General features: G+C 36.3%; 3 protein-coding genes across 3 annotated transcripts; 2 read left to right on the top strand and 1 right to left on the bottom strand.

Annotated features, from left to right (window-relative positions):
• Positions 1-3,991: 3,991 nt before the first annotated feature.
• Positions 3,992-6,388, top strand: LOC129729036 (sodium channel protein Nach; the record flags this gene model as incomplete). The annotated part of the gene is made up of 6 exons (XM_055687513.1): positions 3,992-4,818; positions 4,876-5,030; positions 5,837-5,905; positions 5,968-6,059; positions 6,114-6,219; positions 6,285-6,388. Coding segments are annotated over exons 1-6 (1,353 nt in total), but the record flags the coding sequence as incomplete, so codon positions are not given.
• LOC129727514 (uncharacterized) lies at positions 6,287-7,221 on the bottom strand. Its single transcript, XM_055685414.1, has 4 exons — positions 7,146-7,221; positions 6,976-7,091; positions 6,767-6,911; positions 6,287-6,698 (listed from the first exon to the last, which is right to left on the bottom strand). Exons 1-4 carry the CDS (start codon positions 7,201-7,203, stop codon positions 6,403-6,405), a joined length of 615 nt encoding a protein of 204 aa, XP_055541389.1. The 5' UTR covers positions 7,204-7,221; the 3' UTR covers positions 6,287-6,402.
• A 10,572-nt stretch (positions 7,222-17,793) lies between these two features.
• Positions 17,794-20,637, top strand: LOC129727594 (uncharacterized). Its single transcript, XM_055685570.1, has 2 exons — positions 17,794-17,953; positions 19,879-20,637. The coding sequence occupies exons 1-2, from the start codon at positions 17,904-17,906 to the stop codon at positions 19,976-19,978; spliced, it is 150 nt and encodes a 49-aa protein (XP_055541545.1). The 5' UTR covers positions 17,794-17,903; the 3' UTR covers positions 19,979-20,637.
• Positions 20,638-21,929: the final 1,292 nt, after the last annotated feature.

The raw sequence follows: 21,929 nt of genomic DNA, 5'->3' as shown, positions 1-21,929 counted from the left end.
TTTTTGAATAAAAGACCTCTCATCAAAATGCAACACAAAATCCGTGACAACTATCATTCAATAATATTACTATTGAGATATTCTGTACACAACGATCATAACCGTTTGTTTCCATATACAAGTTGTCTATTCTATTACAAGTTAGCAGCAAAAGCATTATTTTCAAAGCCACAGTAACTGCATATCGCACTCCAATGTACCTACTCCAATCTGCCAAAACCAACATCGATATGTTGACTGCTACTTATCGTCTGGCGTGCAGACCAGGATATAACATCCGATAATGATAATTGACAAAGGAGAACGAGTCGGGAAGCGAATCCTTTGCACCGATGAGTTTCTCGATAGTACGTACAAGTATAATCAAACGCTCGATCAATAAAACCAGTTAATTAGCCAAATGAACGGTATGAATTTTATTAGGACTGACATAGAATAAAGAAGCGATGAACAAAAAAACCAAGTTCATCTACCTAACCTCCAGTGCACAGCGAGGATTTTTGTTTACTGTTTAACGTAGTTGATCTTATTGATATTGTTTTCTTTGTTTCTGAGGTATTCGACGGTAGAATGGTCAAGTAGGTATCACGAAATATGTATATTTCCGAAACCAGGATAATGCCCAAAAGCGAAAATCGACCCTAGCTAGACACCATCCAAAATAACTACAAGATGTTCGAGTGCAGTAAAACTTTTTTACACGTTTTTTTACGACGATTTTCCAAATAACGCGGTTTTTTACGTCGTTTTTTTCTAAATAACGCGGTTTTTACACACGTTTTTTTTTGCACGATTTTTCGTCCTCGGGTAAAACAGTTACAGTAAGTAACAGTAACGGTAACAGACTATAGTAGGGTGTTTTTTACACAGTTACATTTTTACACGTTTTTTTCACACGATGTTTTTACGACGGTTCTCCAAATAACGCGGTTTTTTAACACCTTTTTATTATACACACTTTAAAAATGTGTTGAAAAACGAAAAAACAAGATAATCTTCTCTGAGTTAGGGGGAGCTTGACGACAAGCTATATACGATTCTGTAAAATAAAAGCACGCGGCACGCACCTGGTTCTGGATATGAGCTTATTAAATTGGTCCATCAAGTTCACTCTACTAGGTCAACATGTACGATCATAGATAAAAGTTCAGGACATTAAGGTGCGCCGTTTTGTTGAAAGACGTCTTTTGTTTCTGTTTCTGTTTCTGTTTCTGTTTCTGTTTCTGTTTCTGTTTCTGTTTCTGTTTCTGTTTCTGTTTCTGTTTCTGTTTCTGTTTCTGTTTCTGTTTCTGTTTCTGTTTCTGTTTCTGTTTCTGTTTCTGTTTCTGTTTCTGTTTCTGTTTCTGTTTCTGTTTCTGTTTCTGTTTCTGTTTCTGTTTCTGTTTCTGTTTCTGTTTCTGTTTCTGTTTCTGTTTCTGTTTCTGTTTCTGTTTCTGTTTCTGTTTCTGTTTCTGTTTCTGTTTCTGTTTCTGTTTCTGTTTCTGTTTCTTGTTTTGTTTCTGTTTCTGTTTCTAGTTCTGTTTCTGTTTCTATTTCTGTTTCTATTTCTGTTTCTGTTTCTGTTTCTATTCATAGCAAATAACTATCTCTATTTCTAGCAATTAACCAGGGCTTTTGATTATCGCCTCACACTGCATTCAAATCTATTCCAAAATCGCAACAAAACATAGCAAAAGCGTTGATACTCCTGTATGAATGCAAGTCTTTCACAAAAGCGAATGGATGATGAAGAAATGCGTGCAAATAACATGGATGCGAATATAATACTTTTCACCCTATGTTGCCCGATCAGTTGCGATTCGTTTGCATCAGAATTTGCGACTTATGACCTCTCCTATGCGAAGCATCAGGATCAGTGTTGCCACAGTAACAAATTTATCTGGTAAGGTACTGATTTTTTCGTTTTTTCCTGGTACAGATTATGTATGTCAGAAGGTACAGATGGATACAGATCTCTTGAAGGGTCCATCAATTAAACTAATATTTTTTCTCGTTGCACTTGTAATAACTTGATGTGCATCACTTGAAAAACAAAACAGAACCAAACATTTCTGTAAAGCTCGATGCGAAGGACCAACCCGTGTTGTGATATGCAAACGTTGCTGTTGTTCTACTTCCCTTCTCGAAACACTTGAAAACAAATTCTAAACTCAATGAAAAATGTATTAACATCATTAACTAAATAAATAACTTCTGTAACTTTTTCAAGGTTAACAAAAGTGCAACACAAATTTTACAGATACGGATTTAGGTACAGATTTTCGGGAAAAAGTACAGATAAAAAAGATTTTCACCTTTCTAGTACAGATAAAAATGTGGCAAGACTGATCAAGATACGAATCATCACTTCAAAGCGATTGAATATTCGGTAAGTTAACCAATCATTGGAAAACCATCAAGCGTTTGTTCTACACACTGGAAAATCGCTCACACACATCCTTATTTCTATGTAGCAATAGAGCACCAGCGCTTACAGAGCTATTAAACATGAGAACAGAGCAAAAGTGATACTTTCTCACTATCTCATCATATGAAGCTTGCTCACATCGTTTCGCGACGAATCGGATCGCCAACGATTCATTTAACTTCGGAATGTTCTCTGAAGATTAGTTATGGAGCGATTTCTAGCGTGAAAAAAATAACTCTAAATCATTTATTTCGGTCTTTTTGTGCAATCTTCATCTCGTTTCAATACTTTCCTAAAAACAAGGCTTTCGCTGATTTCCGCTATCTGCTCTGGTTACCACCAACTACAGTAACTATTTTGACATATGATATAATATTAATGTTAATAACAATCTCATAAAAAACCTGTATGTATTGGTTTGCTCAGCTTAGTTTAGTTTCAGTCTGCAAACCCGGTGAGAGTTTTCATCCAAATGCTTTCTATTATATTTTTATATCGTTACGTTTTGCGTGTCTTGTTTGACTTATTTTGACTTTTCTATAAGTTTTCTCTGTCGTTTCCATACAATACCCAGGTGAACCATGACGAACTTTCATTATTTCTGAATCCAGATAACCGCTTCTCGAATCATAATCTTATCCTGATGTTCAGACTATTTTTTTACTGTATGATATTTTCCCTCAATCGTCAATTCTATTTTCAACTAATCCCAACACCGGTTTTGTGAGTATTCGCGCTGCAAGCCATTTTCCACGTCTTTTTTCTCCCGTTGGAAACATTCCATTCAATTATCGATGCTTTACTCAGTTTGCTGCAGCTGCCACGAGTAAGATTGGTCGATTAGTCGGTTTGCTTTTGAAGCCCTTCGAACGTTTGCTTTCTTGAAAGAAGTTGAGTCGTGTTTGTTTCCGAGGCCAAATAAATCCGAGAACCTTGAGACAATTCTTCGCCGTTGGAATATATTACGGTTCCAATATATAGAATTTTTTGCTCCAATAGTTTCATCCAGAATGCCATTAGTTAGAAAATTTGTGCTTGGAATTTTCAGCTTGAGTCAAGCGTCAAAAAGTAATCTTGACACCAGCAGGGTTTCTTATGTTATCATGAAGGTATATTCTTTCAAATCCAAAATTCAGTTTCTCTGTCATTAGTCTACGTTATACGGGGCCTTTGTGAGGAAAGTAAGCATTTACCATCAAATTGAATAAAGTGAATCACTGTTCCGAATAAAGCACGATTTTACCTACCTTTCTCCCAGACTGCACCGGATAATCGACCATCTTCAAAACGAGAACCCTTAAACACGCAAACGATAATGAACCAATTATTATTCCTAGCTGCTTCTTGTCATGTTCAGGAAGAGATTACATGATAGGGTAGCAATATCTAGTGGAATATGAATGTGTAGAATCATCAATTCATCCAAATGTGTGGCTATACATATTTTGTACGTCAATTATTGAAATACGGAACTAGGAAACGACTATCACAAACCGTTATAGTTAGCAGAAGTCCAGTCCGTCACGAGCTGCGTTGAACACCGAAATACAATCAGGTTCTTTCGACTTTTAGCACTGTTTCACGATGCAATTCTGCACCTACCTTCGGAAGTTTATCGTGAAGCTGCTGAAAACGACTTCTGCCCACGGTTTTCAGCACGTCATAAAAGTAGGAGCTCAAATCGTCGAACGCATTTTCTGGATCTGTTGTATTGTGATCTGCATATACGGTATGACTGCTTTGGCGCAACGTACCTGGGACCGTTATCAAACGTCACCTGTGGTCATTTCAATGGACCGCAACATGTATCTTTGGAATACAAGTTTTCCAAGCGTAACCGTATGCCCTCATCGAAGAATTGACGAGAATAAAGTTAAGCAATACGTCCAACAAAACCCAGCAATGTTCGTAGGAGACGGCGATACGGATGACTTTTTAGAATTTGTCGTCAAACTAGCTAATGCTACCTACGACACCTTTGCTAATTTGCCAATGCATAAAACATACGGAATTGACAGTGCAGATTACATGGATTTGATAAGTAATTTGTCCCTTCAATTTTTGCCCCAAATCAGTAGTGCTACCATTTTGCCGCTGCGAAGCCAACAAACAGTTACCGAGTTGGGAGTGTGTATGACGATTAACTCTAAAATTGCCGATTACAATTCATACCAGTACTGGAAGAACAATCGCTGGGATTTGGTATCGGAGCCGCAGACCGTTGTTGTCCATCCACTGGATGGTGAAGTTTATGGTCAGCTTAATAAGTTGGAAAGTTCCTACGAAGTGTACTTTCACGGATACATGGAAGTTCCTGATATTTCCGAACAACGCTATCTGTTCCTGGATTCTTTCTATACAACAGTTGAACTACTGGCCCTTGAGCTGATCACTTCCACCTCCGTTAAAGAGTGCATACTAAACTCCTTTAGTGCGAAACCATTCCTGATTTTTCTTAATAATTCCAGATTATCAATATCTCAAAGGCAGTGTCGATTTTCCTTCGAGGCTGATGCTCTGGAATTTAGCCCGATATACAGCTACAATCTGTGTCGAATTGAATGCCGTATGAGATTAGCGTTGAAATATTGTGGTTGTATTCCCCATTTCTACAGAAATCGAGGTGAACTATGGAAAAAATCGTCCCGCATCGTGACTATAACAATTATTGCTAAGAAAGTAGGAGTTCATAAAATCTGGATCGTAGCTTTTAGGCAATACAGTCCGTATTAACAAACAGGTGGTCGTAAGATCCGAATCTCAACAGAATCAGACAAATCAATTTCAAGTGACTTGAGTATTGGTTTAACCTAGGGCACAAATATTTTGGCTTGAAAAAGTGCTCCGTCGCGCAAAATATCTGGAAAACACTGTTCTAGACAAAATCTGACAAAAGAAGTCACTATTTCTGGAGTTATCAGTCAGAGTAACGTAATGAAGCCTAACCAGGATGTGTCATCATACCAAGTGATACTGGTACAAAAAAACAAGTTTTTGTTATATTGCAGGAAAAGAAACACATTCTTAATAGCATTTCTTTGTTGAGATACTGAAGTCTGCATTTTACTATTGCTTCACAATTGTAGAACAAATGCTACCATATTTCGTTATCAGTTCAGCTTTTAAAATGCTAGATATTATTTCTAATGACACTTGCATTCTAAGCTGGATAACGGTTATTGTTTCCAAAATATTTTTTTTTCATGAAGGCTCTTTCTAAAATGTTAGTCAACACTTACAGAGAGAACAATCAAATGGCACCGATTCAACTCAAGGGAGTCAAAGAAGAGTTATGAATAACAATAATTTTCTATTCCATATTATTAAGAAAAATGCCACTACAGACCCTCGAAAAATGTGCAATGTTTACAAATTTTTAATATTTTATAACCGCTCATGTACGCTCTGTAATTCTTCGGTTTATTTTAGGCAAACAAGGTAAGCTTCGATATCGCACCTGCGATTTTGAAGGATATCGTTGCTTAGGTGTAAATTCTGGTAATTAAGTTTCCCTAGAAATGCAACCAAAGCGGAACAAAATGCTCATTTAATATTTACAGATGCCCTTATAACGCTGCGTCAAGGCAACAAAGCTATCGAATGCAAGTGCGTTCCCAACTGTGATGACTCTAATTTCTTCGTACAAGCTTATGTAAGTGAATGAATCCTATACTTTCAAAAAACTAGCGAAAGGTTTTTTTTACAGAAAGCCAGGGAATGGTTTCTTGGTGCTACTTTACAGTGGGGTCTCACGGACTATCCCAAGATGCAATTGCATCGCGATGTGATTTTTGGACTATCGGACGTTTTTGGTATACGCGAATTTCGTTTTCACAATTGTTGCAAATTATATGTTTTTTTTTTTTTTTTTTTGTAGTCTATATAGGTGGTCTGGGAGGATTTTTCTTGGGCTGTAGTTTGTTGACATTTACCGAATTCTTCTATTTTCTTACGTGGCGCTTGTTCAAGGAAACAACAGCGAATAGACGCCCGCATTAGTAACGTCGGTTGGCTTTTGCTTTAAGAGCACTCAACTGTTCCTTGCATAAGGCACGTTTAGCTTCGTGAGAATGTAGCAATTTTCTCAATCGCACAACCCGCGCTGCATTATGGTTTCTTCTGATTACTAACTCCTGTTCTCGTTTAAGTAATGATCGCTCCATAACGCTTAAGCGTTTTTCTTTTTCATCCAACTGACATTCGCCGCTGCAGCGAGTATACGATGATTGATCTGGTGACGCCAAAATATTCAAAATACTACCGTTGCTGGATGGGTCTACAGAACTGCACACTATATATGAATAGAAAAGTTAAATTCAAGCCTTAATTCCGTAACGCCATTTGTTCAAATCCAATTACCGTTCTTTTTGGTCGCCCTTGAAATGGATGCCTTGTGGTCAGTGACAGCCTGCTGAATTTTGGAATAACGCAACTTTTCTAGCTCGTGAATAGCGGCGATTCGTCTTTCGTTTGACTCTAGTTCTGTCAGTGCTAGTCTCGTCTCCTAGGAAGTGAACAATCGATTTGACAATAACTATTTGCCTCGTTTGATTTCAAATTAACCTAACCTCACAACGTTTTTTCATGACGTTTAGCTGATTGCCCCGATTGTTGAGCAACTCCTCGACTTGTTTTATTCGACGGGCCAGTTCTTCGTGTTTTTTCTTATACACGACAATCTCGTCTGAAAAAAAATGAAAATAGTTAAAAAAAGCTGCACTGTATAATCTATACTCACCATTGACTCTTCGACGTTCATCACTATGCCAGTTAGCAGAATTACCAAGAGCTGACATTTTCTATTTAGTCTGTTGCAATTGAAACACAGTCACCCGGTGAAGTCTTCAATGCTAGAAAAGGATAGAGGAATAGAGAATGCAGTAAGCCGTGACCAATATGCTAACTGTATAGCTTTGCTGTTGCGTTAGTTACTTACCTCTATACCTATTTGATTTTCTGTCGCGTTTGCTGAATAGTAACATAAGCCCAGTAATGTAATGCTTTCTAGTTGTACTTTTGCTCGATCTGCAGTTCTGTAATCCTTCAAATCCGATACCCAAATACAGAAAAGTACTATCTGAACTCTTTTGTATAAATTTAAAATCTCCATTAGGAATAGAGACCGAGCAGGTTTTGAATTTAAATTTGAATTATTTTCATGTCCAAGGTTATTAAAATTAGACTCCAAAGCGGAGCAAAAATAAATAACATCGAGAAGAAAAAAAAGAATATCTTTAATAAAAAATTGTATGCAAGTTACGAGATTTGTAACTTGCACGCAAATTAATGTTGAAAAATAATAAATTATAATTATTAATCATTTGGCTTGCCTTTTGACGACACTGTCACTGTTGCTAGACTCATTTGTTGCTAAATTGAGCATATAGGGTATTGAACGTCTTCGGCAGGTTTTTGCATAAGATTGCTGCAGAAAAGCTACCGAAGAAAACCACTGACGAAGACGTTCGATACCTACGTTATTGAAAAAGCAATAAGCTCCGTAGCCGCAAGGTTACATAGTCCGCTTTGACAGCGGGTGGTCATAAGTTCGAATCTCAGTAGAATCAGGCCATTTGGTTGTTAAAGGACTTTAACGTTGGTTTATTCTCAGGCTCCCCACCATATACCCTTCCTTCAAGATGAATTCTGCAGTACCCCTGTTGACTTTCCTCTTAACAAAAAAAAGGTACCTACCTTTTATAATACAACTGATCTAAGCAGCGTATAATAGTTCTCTTCAAGGAATTCTAGATACACATTTCAAAAGGTCCTATCCGCTTTCATCATTTTTCCAGGGCGGTTTTTTCATTTTGGTAATGGTTCCAGATTTCAGAGAGTTCCAGTAGACCTCTCTCGAAGAACTTATATCTTTCGATAAACATTGCCGGACATCGGCATAACAGATGTTCCGAGTCTTCTTTTTCCATGCCACACACTCGCCATGTATGATCTTGAAGTTTTTTCATAACCTTCAAATGATAACGGCTCGGACAATGCCCGGTAGGGTGGGGATTCGTTATATGAAAAAAAAAACAGAATCTTGATAACCTCACCTTCAGATAGGCGTAGTCCTACGTCAAAAGAGGGAGAATGGTGAGCGTATCATTCGCATACACTAAGGGCTGGAAGGGCGTTTCACAAGAGATGGCGTATCTCAACAGACAATCAAAAGAAAATATTCTCCGTAAAACCGTTTCGTTTTCGTTTTTTCGTTTTTGGGTGCAGAAGGGGGCCGTAGGGCCAAATCTCCAGTGATTAATCACTTTCCATGCTGTACCAATAGAGAGATGTAGATTTGGCATCGCAGAATAATAACCTCAGGGGTCTAATGAATCCTGCTTGGGACTGCCGGATAGTAAGTTAAGTTGTTGAATATAGGGGATAGTCGAAGTAACAGTGACAATAGTTGCAGATAGGGCAGGAAAGGAAGAAGTAGATATAGATGAGGAGAGATATCTGTCAATGTTGTGTTTTAAAATTTCAGTGATATTAAATAATTTGTTTGCTTCATACCTGCTTTGTTTTAACTTCCGCTTACCGTTTTTTGACTTCTTTTCCCTTTATTATTACATCTATTATTTACCTCTATTATTTCTATTATTACTATTATTACTGACGTTGATACTGTTCTTTGAATGTAATCCTTAGTGTGCTTTGTCCAGATCCGTTGGTGTGTTGATTTGCGTTGTACCCTTTTCTGCGGTCTTTGATAGTTCTATTTCGTGTGTCTTCCTCTGTGTTACCTTTTAGCCATTTAGCTCGTGGTTCCCCGGGAGCCGAAAAAGAAAGGAAAATAAAAGGATAAGAAGAAATGGGACATTAGAAATTGACCGATCTTATCTTTTCCCACTACACGTAAGCGTTTGTGAGTCATGGGATGCGATTATGAAACTCGGAATAAAATCGTAAAGGTTAAATATGAAAAAAACAAAAAGGGAAAGAGAAAAAGAGAAAGAATGTATATATGAACGATGTAGTCTATAAAGAAACCACGTACACGTTTACTAAATAAAATGACATACAACAATACAACTTTGCACATGGAACTAACAGTAAAAAGTGAAGAATTTGAGTTCACGTTTAACTACAGTCCATCCATAAATGCATAAGAGTCACACTGCCAGAAAAAAGTAAAAGCATTAATTCATTTTATCTAATAATTAACGAAGTATCATGTGGGACTGTAATGCATTCATGGATATAGACAAGAAAAGAGCTTGCACTAAGTGGTCTGGTCCACGTGTGAGAAAAATTCTTTAGTGTTAATTGATATTGTTAAGAAAACAAAACTGTCAAAACTCTCCTACAATAGTTTTGTGGCTCCATCTTAGGATTCCCTGAAGCTATAAGAACCCGAGATAGGAGCTCAACCACCAAGCCCAGGGAAAATATTCTCCGCAAAACCATAAAGATTTATTTTTACATGTTCATTTTGTTGGGCATCCAACGGTAGCCAGAGAATGGATTTTCGTCACAATAACAACAACAATAACTAGTTGCGAAAAGTAGGTGCAATGCGATAATCCTTATCCTAGAAAATCGTGGAATTTTCCTGATCAGATCATGCATCGATATCGACGCTCACCTTGACCTTCGCAGCCAACTGTTCATTGTACATGACAGCTGCGGGGCTAGTGCTACGATCCTACTAACAGTTTCTTCCGAGTCGAGACTCGAACCTTCGATGATTGGCTTGTTAAGCCAACATCGTACCTCGGGACCAACTGGAAGCTTTAAAGACAAACATCTGTAAATCTGCAATTTCAGGTTCGACAATGCAAAGTGATCTTCCTCCAGCGGCAAAGCTAGTCGCAAAGTCGTGAAAATTTATTTTTAAACGCTGAAATGGGAAATTCTATCCCACCCACAATACTTTCCAGACATCACTTCGTCTATTTTTATTTATTTCGGTCCACAGAGCATGGATTTACCCAAAATTTAAAAGTTTTACTGAGCAAATCTCAAGACTATGAATTTATTCAACGTGGTATCAATTTTTGCTACGAATTAATTTCAAAATACTAGACATAACAAACTTATTTAAATGTTTTATCCAAACACGACCCACTGAAGCTAGTGCTGAAACAGGTTTTGTAAAGTGATTACTATATGCCTTTCTAAGAGAAAACACAAGATAATGTAGTAAATGTTTAAGGGTTCGATCAGTGGCGTAGCGTGACTAGGTGACACCGGGGACGAAAAAAATTAGTGGTTAAGAATCCTCCTACCCCTCCAAATGTTAGTAAAATTATTAACCAACAATTGTGAATTATTTATATTTTACACCACAATTGGCCGCAAAATCTGTGTTGAATAAACAAAAGGTCAAAATCCTAATCGGAATGTAACTCCTAAACTTTGCCTTTGAAATGGATTCCTTAAAGCTAGCAAAGCAGTTGATATATGGTGATTGCTGAATGTATGCTAAACTGAAAATAGTTTCATTAATTCTAATATTCACATCGCGAGACTTTTTTCCCAGCTCAGTTTCTGTCACATAGAAAAACCCAACAAAACCAGTTAGAATAGTTATCAGTTGTACTATTGCGCATCGAACGAAACCAGTTACGTACTTGGAGATTACGCAAATCCATTCTAAATTTCATTAGGAAAACAGTTCACTTGTTGGCAAATTGTTACCACACAAAATAATATATGCTAGTTTTATTCTACCACAAACAATCAGAGAAAAATTCCACCCAAAACTAAAGTAACCGAAATCTTTGCCCGACACAACACATGTTAACTGTTAACACGATAACTACACAACAAGTAAAACTAAAATGCCGCACCAGAATATATTTTTCTGCATATTTTTCCGGTGGGTGATCTCGGCCTACCTGTGAAGTTTCTATTCCCCCACGAATAATAATTTACGAAAATCCAGTTCGAATCAGAGTTGTTGTGGTTGTTTGATTTTGCATAGATTACCTACATGTCACCTTCTGCAGGGAAGGCAAAAGCGAAGGATGTGATGGGTTTTGCTGGCAGAAATAAACAAACATATTCCTTTTACTCTAGCCATAAACCCGCCCGATCACGTTGGCTGAAAAACAAATCAAAAAAATGCGTATTTGCTGAATTTGAACAGCCAAATGAAACCACAAACAAGACGACCTAATTAGATATATGTTTTACATGTCAGTTTTTGGATACTTGAACATGACTCGTCAATGAATCACTTCACTAAAAATTTATACTGATTATTTTTCAAGCTGAAATTCATTTCAAGTTCAATTCATTTGGAATTCTATGCCACCGAAGGAAATTTTTCGCAAAACACGTCTTGAGCAGGTAATATTCGCTTCGTCTAATAAAAAAATTCGAAAATCATCAAACCCGACCATCTCAAATAGGTACCTATCAGCTGAAATAGTGTAATTTTTTGAGGAAAACGTGATTTTCAACAAATGTTTATCGTTGACCTTCGATTTTCAAATGAATAATAAAAAACTGCTCGAAATGTCTTAAATGATATTTTTAATAATCACGTTTTGCTCAGAAAACGCAAATTTTTCAAACGATACATAAAAACTGGTAGGGGTGAACAGGGTAAGACCACCCACCGTAGTTTTACTGCCAAGTTATATAATAATTGAAAAAAATTCCTAATCGACACGTTACAATATAATTACGTAACATTTTGCACCCCTTTCTGCTTTGATTGTGAGCGAACGGTAACAGAAATAATCAAAAACAACCTTTCAGCTGGCAACTGGTCAATGCGCTATTGTTTTGCGGCAACGAGACTTACGGTTTTTCTGTCTAAAAATCTATTGTTTTGTTTGTGAATATACGTTTAATCGGTTGCCTGAATCTGTCTTCTTTCGGAAATACATACCAAAAGCCGTGAGTAATCTGGTAATTTTGACTACTTTTTCGGTGAAATATGAAAATGTTCCACTGCACAGTAGTACGAGAGCTCAAAAACGTGAACTTTATTCATTTGCTCTCCAAATAATGGTTTTATTGACATACTATCTTCCGAAGATATTTAGTATATAAAAAGGCTCAAATCATGACAAAAAGTTTTAGTTCGAAACTCAACCGCTAGTGGCGCTGCAAAATCTATCTTTTTAGCCTTACACTTTATAGAAATGGTGTCTTCAGCAAAGTTATAAATAAATTTCTTCCAAACAACTTTGTTGACAACACTTTTCTTCTAATTCTTCTTGTTTTGCATATATAACGTTTCTTATTAGACTTGTTTTTAAAATTAGTTTTTTTTTTCAAATATACAAAAAGCTGTAACATTTAGAAGGTAATAATGTTCGGCATATATTTGTACATCATTAAAACACACAACTTTGTAGAAGACACAAAATAGATAGCTTCCACACAAACCGAGTTATTGTTAAAAAATGTTAAGAATCATCATTTTTTGTACACACCAAGAACACAAAAAAGCAAAAACTAGCAGACGAAACCTGCATAGAATGAAATATTATCATAATCACTCTACGAAATCACTTTGATTGTTTGTCCCTTTTAGTATCTTCATTGTCTGATATGAAATTCAAAAAGACAGTTCATAGTGCAATTACAGGGCGAATATGTCATAAACTTTAATTAGTAATAGCATTGGACAAATTCACGCAAAGAATCGATCTCACTGTATCGATCTGTTTTTAGTACTGTAAATCTAGTAGGCATTTCCTAATCCCTATTGGCCAGCTATCCGAGAAGGCACAAAAAAGCCGGAACAAAGTCATCAAGAGGTATGGTGAACTTGCCGAAATGTTTGAAAACGAAAAATAATTATTACCTTCATAGATACAGATTAGACCACACCAAAAAGATTTCTAGAACAGCTTTAAACGTTGATTTACTTCACCGTTTTCTGGAATCAACAGATCCAGTTATAAGCAGTTTGCGAGACAAGCCACCTAATGACCTCTGCGGTGATGCAAAATACAGGCTAGATATTAATTAGGAGGATAAGGCTAATTCTGATGGGGATGATTTTTCAACTTTATTTTTTGTTATTCATTTATTTTAGCAAAATTAATACATGAAAACATAGTTTAATTATTAGAACAACGCAATAGATGATACAACATTTTTATTTTGGAAAAGGTATGTAGTGATCACTAATCTGGCCAACGTTTTGACGTGTATTGTCATCGAAAAAGTTGAGTAAGGCTGTTTTTGAAACAAAACATAGGCAATGAAGATACTGGAAGGGACAAACGTGAGTGATTATGATAATATTTCATTCTATGCAGGTTTCGTTTGCTAGTTTTTGCTATTTTGTGCTCTTGGTGTGTACAAAAAATGATGCTTTTTTAATATTCTTTTGCAATAACTCGATTTGTGTGAAAGCTATCTATTTCGTGTCTTCTACAAAGTTGTGTGTTTTAATGATATACAAATATATGTTGAACATTATAACCTTCTAAATGTTAGTTTTTTTGTATATTTGAAAAAAAAAAACTAATTTTAAAGACAAGTCGCATAAGAAACGTTATTTATCCAAAACAAGAAGAGTTAGAAGAAAAGTGTTTTCGACAAAGTTTTTTGTAAGAACTTTATCTATAACTTTGCTGAAGACACCATTTCTCTAAAGTGTAAGGCTAAATAGTTAGATTTTGCAGCGCCACTAGCGGTTGATTTGAGCCACGATTTGAGCCTTTTTATATACTAAATATATTCGGAAGATAGTATGTCAATAAAACCATTATTTGGAGAGCAAATGAATTAAGCTCACGTTTTTTAACTCTCGTACCACTGTGTGACGGTTTGTTTGATAGGTATGACGTCTTCGGAAGAGTTGAAAATAACTAGTTTTGTCCTTCCGAAAAAAGTATACAATGTAAAAAAATTTTGAAGGAAAGATTAAAACATACAACTAAAGAAAAAAAAATTTAAGCACTTGTTTCAAAATAAACATAGTTTCGCCTGCAAAATCTACAAAAGGTTAGCATAACTTCAATGGTTGTTGGATCATGGAGTATTAAAAATTTTAATAGCTCGAATTTGTAAAGAAATTTTTTTTTGGCCGGTTTGTTTGATTAGTATAGAGTCGTTGGTAAAGTTTCAGATAGTAATTTCGTTCTTTGAAAAAAATACATAAAAAATATGAATAAAAAAATTAATAGTCATTATTATTACTCTAAATATACTAAGTCTTCGGAAAAATCATACAGACAGTTTTAATGAGTATTTATTTTGAGGCAGGCTTAAAAGCAGATATATTATATATTGAATATCTTGAAAAACCCCAGCACTGAAAAATCTAATTATTGTGAAAACCACAAAAAGTTACCGAAACGTTGATTCGAATTAAGATAAGTAAAATATTTTCATTGGCTGTTGCATTTTTATTGACTGTTGCAAATTTAACCGCTAAAGCGTTTTAAATGCCATCGTGAAATGATAGTAAGTTCTTATAAAAAGCCACTGGTATCCCGTGCTTAGTTCAACAACTGTTTGTCCGATAGAAAATTCCTAACGAACTTAGAGTTGAATTAAAATGAATGATTCTTGAAAAGGTTAGAACTTCTAACTTAGAAGACGATGTCCAATACACGACTGCTCAACTGGTGTAGAACTATGATTGATATCTCATCTTACGGACAAACAGCTTGATTACTGCAATCCACAGGTATCCCGTTACATAAGTATGTCTAGAACTTTTAGTTACTTGAACATTATTACCTATATTTTAGTTACGTCAACTCGCAAATCGCAAATTACTTTTTTTTCTCGCAGAACGGAAGCAAAAAAATCATAAGGAGATTGGTCTAGACTCATTGGAGCAAACATCAATTGACCTGTTGGGACAAAAAGGTTTTGTCGAATTTCAAACTAGCACAGAAATAGAGGATGTCCCAGTAGGCGGTTTGTGGCTACACTTGGTGCCTTTGCATGTGGTTTATTGTACACAGAAATTGGACCTTGAAACTTTCCATTAAAATTAATGAATTTATTCGTTATAATTATTTTTCAAACCTCGGAAACCTGTCGCCGGTGATGACTCACGGCAGCACAGAATCAAGTAGAGAGAACAGCGAAACATGTTTGTCCATCCTTCTCTAGGGTAGTTTTCTTTTTAGTGAAAACAATTTTGGGTGGCCACAAATGAAGGTGTGTTTCATAATGACAAACAGTATGAAATGACTGTGTTCCTTTAAAATATCATTTCAAACTGAATCGCGTCTTTGGATATTCTTTTATTTGAAAAAAGAATGCTATATTGGCAAGTCAGTTATTTTTCCATATATTTCCATATATTTAAGTATTTAATTTACCTCATTTACTATTTTTTAATACAGTCGCAGTATTTTTATATCTACAAGAAGGAACAAAACAGTACAGTAGTCGTTCGCTAACTGCAACATGTTTACATTGCAGTTATCGAATGCCGTTCGATAACTGCAATACTTGACACATGCCAAAACTTAGAGGGGGGTCCGTCACTACCATTTTTGTTTTCAATGATGTCGAAATGTATTTTTTTAATGAAATAGTGGCAAAAAATAGCAGAAAACTAAAATAGACAAGCTTTTTGATCAAACAATTTGATATTCATATTTTCGCATCATAGTTTATTACGTTTTAGTAACTACTTTACATAACCAATATGTAGGCGAAGATAAATGATCACTACAGAAGATCAGTTTACGATACGTTTCTGAACTCAATTCATGAATGAAATTTTGACAGAAAGCTCGGAACCTGCTGACATTGATGTTGCTTTTACTTGCGTTATGTCAGATAACGCAAGTAAAAGCAACATCAATGTCAGCAGGATCCGTGACACCTATCAGTTCCTAAAATGGTCTATTTAACGCTAGGTCACAAAATATTGTTTGTGATCTACTATGCACTCACTGAGTAGTGAAAGCTAACCAAACAATGCACAAGGAATATATGTTTTCTCTTATAATAATTACGGAAAGTGAACCACAAAACATGGTGATTTTGCTTCATTGATTAAGGGGTTATATACCTTTTTAGCTTTCAAAAAACCGAAAAAATTTTTATTGCATTATTTTCAAATACAACATCTTGAGAAAATTTTCACAAATTTTCATAAAGATCTGAGCAAAAGGAAGAAAGTTAGAGCGATTTGCAGGGCGCCTCGCCACGGCCGTATAAGCTAAACTTGAAACTTTACACGCGATTATCTCGGCATAAAGTTTTCCGAAAAATGACTTTGCCGTGATCCTGATTGCGGGAAAACTACTGAGCCGATTTCTTTCGTCTTTTTATTCAAATTTTCGTTATTAAATTCGCCGGTCCTTGAACGATCGCTTTTTGAAACATACAGTTACATTTTACCGCAAAAAAAATTTGAATGCAATTTTTAGCGCTCAAAACGTGCATTTTTTGGGAAAAACGTTCCCGTTTGCACTGAAAACAAAATGCTCATGAAAGCGATCGTTCAAGGACACGGCACACTTCTAAACTAATGAAATAATATGAGTGTTTTGATTAAGGTTGACCCGCTGAGTCACTATCAGGATCACCGCAAGCCTCTGCAAAAAATAGCGTTTCGGGGAAACGGCCATTACTCCAGTAATAATTGGTATATCTCAAAATCAAACGTATTGATTTGACGGATTGCAGTCCGATAACTGCAAAGTTGTTGCAGTTATCGGTCTTGCAGTTAAAAAGCATTGCAGTTAAAAGACTTGCAGTTATCGAACGGCGATGTATTAGGGAAGTCAAAACATGTATGCAAAATTTGGTTAAATAATGTGCATATTGGTTTTGGTGCGAAACTGGATTTAAGAGGCTAAACAAACTATACTTCTAGAATGATGATTCCTATACAGTAAACAAATTCAGCGTTATCATGCGAAAAACACGTGCACGGGCAGTTGTTTTTTTTTTTTTTTTGCATCGATTAGAAGGAATCTCAAAACCTCCACTGAAGAAATTCGTTGCTCAAGGCAAGGGGTTCAGTAAACCCTGTTACATCTGGCAAATGTCTCCAACTTAGGCAACTAAAAATATCCTGATCTATCCGGTGAAGATACTTTTTACTATACGTCACTTACAAACATTGTCAGGCGCACCTTGGTAAGTATTTGCAAGTTTGCTCTGTTACCAACAGGCGACGCTGATCCGAGGTAACCCACTTGGGAAAATTAAGATTCACTTCGCGGGCTTTTTGCTCATCTCGTAAGCATAAGCACCGTCCGGAAGGACAATCTTTGCTAAAAATGTCCACATGACTATCCCACCGTGCGTACACACCGTATTCACGTGCTTCATAGCTAATATCTGCAGTATTTGCATAAAATACAACAAACATAGAGGCAAGGAGAAAACCAGTTCTCCGGTTTGAAGAAAATAACACGTTTGTTGTAGCTGTCAGACCCGCAAACACTGCCGCTATCCACCGGTTAGAGTATATATAGGACCTACGTGTTGATCGGCAGGTATCATTTCCAAAGTACCCGCTGTCCCGGAGATACTGGTGACTTTTATTTTCGAAAAGCAAAATTTTCGATCTTTTTTCGGTAATAGTGCAAAGATATTGGTGTCAATGTTATTAGTAAAGTCGGATGCTGCATTGAAGTTCATTCCGTCCGTAAGGTAAGCATTTTCATCTTTTCGTGATTTGATTGAGAAATTCGTGTGGTGGTTAGCTATTGCGCTACAGTGGTGTTGAGTGCGGAGGAAGCTGGGATGGAACATCTGATCAACGAAAAATTTGCACGTCAAAGTGGGGCAGTGTTGCAAGCTGGAACTAAAGCGTTGGTCCAAGAAACAAGTGAAATATAGGATCTACTTTCGATAGTAGAAATATAGAAATAAACTACTAGTGAGAGATTTATTGAACATTTTTCCAAATTATTCTACATGAACTTTAGATTTTTTAAACTACTTCTAAGGTTTGAATTTTTAACCTACTTCTAATTTCAATGAAAAGAATTGTAACGATGAGTGATCGAGTACTTCATTGCAAAACCAGTGAAATAACAAAAGGTTCCAGTCCAGGAATGTAGCACCTTGGTTTCATGGTGCATTCCAAATTTATGTTTGGTTCATTAGAAATTCGCTTCTTTGAAGCCGCTAATAGTTTTCAATTTGAAAAGTACGGCCGAATAATATTTTGTCAGGAAACTCTCCCACTCCGTGGAACTACTTACTATGGTAGACTCAAAACGTCTAATTAAAACTGCCTGAACAAGCATATATAAAAATAATGCAGTTTTGAAGATAGAACAACCTATGAAATGCTATGATTAGTTTTTTGGTTATTATAATGACATTCAGTTCGATTGATTCGAGATTGTGCAGTTTAATACGATTGTAACTAGCTTCAACCTATATCTGAAATGTCTCAAAGAAAGTTAGAGCGATTTGCAGGGCGCCTCGCCACGGCCGTATAAGCTAAACTTGAAACTTTACACGCGATTATCTCGGCATAAAGTTTTCCAAAAAATGACTTTGCCGTGATCCTGATTGCGGGAAAACTACTGAACCGATTTCTTTCTACAAGTTTTATTTGGTATTCACATATTCAAGGTACACAACTAAGAACAGCTTCATATTATTTAGTGGCGACGGGAAATATAGAAAATTCCATTGAATACAAAAGTGTTCCAGGTTCAAAACTTTTTGCTCTGTTTCAAAGGGCAAGTGCATGCCGTATAAGCCACTTATCTCTCAAGAATTACATTGGCATTTAACTGGTGAAAGCAGTTATCATTCCTGGGAATCTAATGTCAACAAACATTAACACAAATAAAACCAAAATGGGATCAGCAAAACGCTAGGTATAACATTCGAATAATAAATTACGTGTAAATACATGAAAACCCGTTCGAAACAAGATGATGCAATCGAAAAGCAAATTTCATCATATTTTCACCGTGGATAACAAAAGCACGAGTATACAAGTTATCGTAAATAAACCACTCATGTCGTTAGCATTGCATTAATTCCAAGGAATGTTGTCGTCAAGCCTAAATGACAAACAGGTAAAAAATCGTGATGGATGAATAATTCTTTTAATTTAAATGTGTAATGTTCAGGAGTCTTTCCCAAAATATTTATTCTCAGAACTTGTTATAAAAAGATCATAACAAAACATAAATGAAAGTTGTTTATTGCAAACGTATCTTACATTTTCATGGAATTATTGCTTCATTCGTTCGACTATTAATAAGCACCTTTTCTGGTTAAAAAATTACTTGAGGTGAGGTTAAATTTCCAAAGTTGCTCTAAGACAATCTATTTTTTTTCTTCATCTATTATAAGACAATTTAAATCTATACAAAAAATTACCAATAACCGGTACTTAACTTCTTCATTACTATATAATCCAACTTCACCTGCTTTGGATTGCAGTATGCAGGCAAACTCTCTAGAAACAACTATCAACCCACTTCCGTTATATATTTGTTCAAAATTTATTTGCTAAGCTACTTAGTAGACGTCACAAAAAGTGAAACCTAAGACAAATATACGTTTTTGTATTGTACCTAAACTTTATCTCACTCCCTCTTTTTCAGGCTGATCAACAATCTAAGCCTTCGCAAAGGAAGTCGCACCGGAAACTCGGGCAATCCGCTGGAATTTCAAGTTCTCACCCAAATTCAGTACGTTCCCTGATAGAACAGTAACCGTGCCACGTTACCTGTCCACGCCCTGAACAGTCAATCGCAGCAAATTAGAAAAACAAACAAAAAAATGGTTCAAGATCAATCGAGAATTCGCAACACCACTGGCTCGAATGGTGGCACAAACTACCGCCAGCAAGAGAGCAAATCGGCAAACAATGGAATTAACAAAATGAAAATGACCTCCTCCGCTGGGTCCACATTTGGCAGTTCTAAACCCATGGACCAAGGAAAGACGAACAGTTCGGCTGCCTGGGGTCCATACTTTAAAAATCGCGATCATTTCGTCAGTATGCACTTTTCGTAAATCTGTGGAAGCGTTCAAAATTTTACACGTGTTTAGTTATAAGCAAATTATTACTCAATAAAGAGTTTAAATTGGCAAAACTTGCTATGAAATGACTGACATTCCGATTTATCCGTGTGTAGGAAGATACAAGATTTGGCTAAATAAGAAAAAGCACTAAAAAGCCAAATGCATTTAAAGATTAAGGTTTACTACACTGCTAGCAACTTAGCTACAAAGCTTGATCAAAGTCATAAAGTTAGAGTATGTAAGAGTTATAAATGTGCACATAGAAACTGTTTAGAGTGTCACGTTGTTAACTTCAGTGAAATAAATCTTTGAACTGAGCAAATTTCAGAAAATTATGCTACCAGAGAAAGTTTTTCTCTCTCCATTACACCAAGTAATTAGTTCTTTTACCAATTCCTGCTGATACGAAGTTGACAATTTTGTTGGAGTGGTGGAAGTTTGGTATCAACATTGCAGCAGCATGAGAGCAGACCGTAAGAACTCAGAAGAGATGGATCTTATAGACCTGCTAGCTAAAGCCCGTTTTTTCTTCTCTGCGATTGAGAAAGCAAATAAAATTACACTTGCTCTATCATGTGATACATGCACGATTGAACCCTCGTTCAGCACATTACGTCGAGTGAAAACCTGGCTGAGGTCAACAATGCTTGAACAGCGGTTGCTGAGTGTTCATCGGCAGATCGTGAAAAATTCACTATTTAAATTTACTGAATTAGCGCTGAAGCGATTCGCGGAGAATAGAAGAAAGCTGGATTTTAATTAACGACATTGTTATTGTTATTTTTCTACGGTACCTACGTTTAGTGTAAATTAAAATACAGTTTAGTTTAGTTAAGTGTTAATAAAAAAAATGAAATTGAGTGTTGATCACTGACATGTCCAAAGGTTTAAATGAACTTAAGAGTTTTTACTAAAGAACATCTATTTCTATTCGAGGTTGGACAAAAAATAATCCAATTTTCCACTCTGATGTCAAGAACAACTTTTCACTGGTTGCCTTGATGTAACATCTCCACCCTTAAAATAGCCAGTACCCTTGGAATCTGAAAGGCAGCGATCACGGATTTCTGGCTCTTCATCGTCTAACTTCTCAGGAACATTTTCTTTATTGTCTAGTAGCTGTTCAGCAGTATCGAGGGGTTGTTGTTCTTCAGCCATAAGTTGTGATGGAGCTTCTAATGGTGGCGGAGGAAGTTCTTGAACTTCTTCATGTTCAGCTGATGGATCTTTAGAAGCAGGAGCCTTCAGTATATGTATCTGCATCGTTTGATTCGTTTTTTTTTTTCGATCAGGAACAATATCCTTCTTTGTGGCCAATGCGATTGCAGTCCTTGCAAAAGTGGTTGTTGAAAAAGCAGTCCTTCACAAAATGCGTTTGACCGCATTGTCAACATGGTGTCTTCAGTTTCTTACCTTCTTGCTTCGAAGAATTTCGCTGATACGGTGTACTCTTCCTGTCCTTGACGGAATGAACTGTAGATTTCGAGCCGCTGCTTTGTTGGTCGATGATCGTGGTGTCTTCCTTTAAGTTGACAAGGCGTTGATCATGGCGTTCATGGAGTTCATGGAGCATTCATGGCGTTGACAAGGCATTCATCAAATAACGATTGGAAAGTAATTGGTGATT

Source organism: Wyeomyia smithii, chromosome 3, assembly GCF_029784165.1.
Source record: "Wyeomyia smithii strain HCP4-BCI-WySm-NY-G18 chromosome 3, ASM2978416v1, whole genome shotgun sequence".
Classification (NCBI taxonomy): domain Eukaryota; kingdom Metazoa; phylum Arthropoda; class Insecta; order Diptera; family Culicidae; genus Wyeomyia; species Wyeomyia smithii.
This window is presented reverse-complemented; position numbering and strand designations above follow the sequence as displayed.

Bases quoted from the DNA above. Each gene is read 5' to 3' on its own strand.
- LOC129727514 (XM_055685414.1), bottom strand. From the start codon at position 7,203: ATGTCAGCTCTTGGTAATTCTGCTAACTGGCATAGTGATGAACGTCGA. The intron at 7,092-7,145 runs GTGAGTATAGAT...ATTTTTTTTCAG, and splicing joins TGAACGTCGAAGAGTCAATG to ACGAGATTGTCGTGTATAAG. The intron at 6,699-6,766 runs GTAATTGGATTT...ATTCATATATAG, and splicing joins AAGGGCGACCAAAAAGAACG to TGTGCAGTTCTGTAGACCCA.
- LOC129727594 (XM_055685570.1), top strand. From the start codon at position 17,904: ATGTTATTAGTAAAGTCGGATGCTGCATTGAAGTTCATTCCGTCCGTA. The intron at 17,954-19,878 runs GTAAGCATTTTC...CCTCTTTTTCAG, and splicing joins AAGTTCATTCCGTCCGTAAG to GCTGATCAACAATCTAAGCC.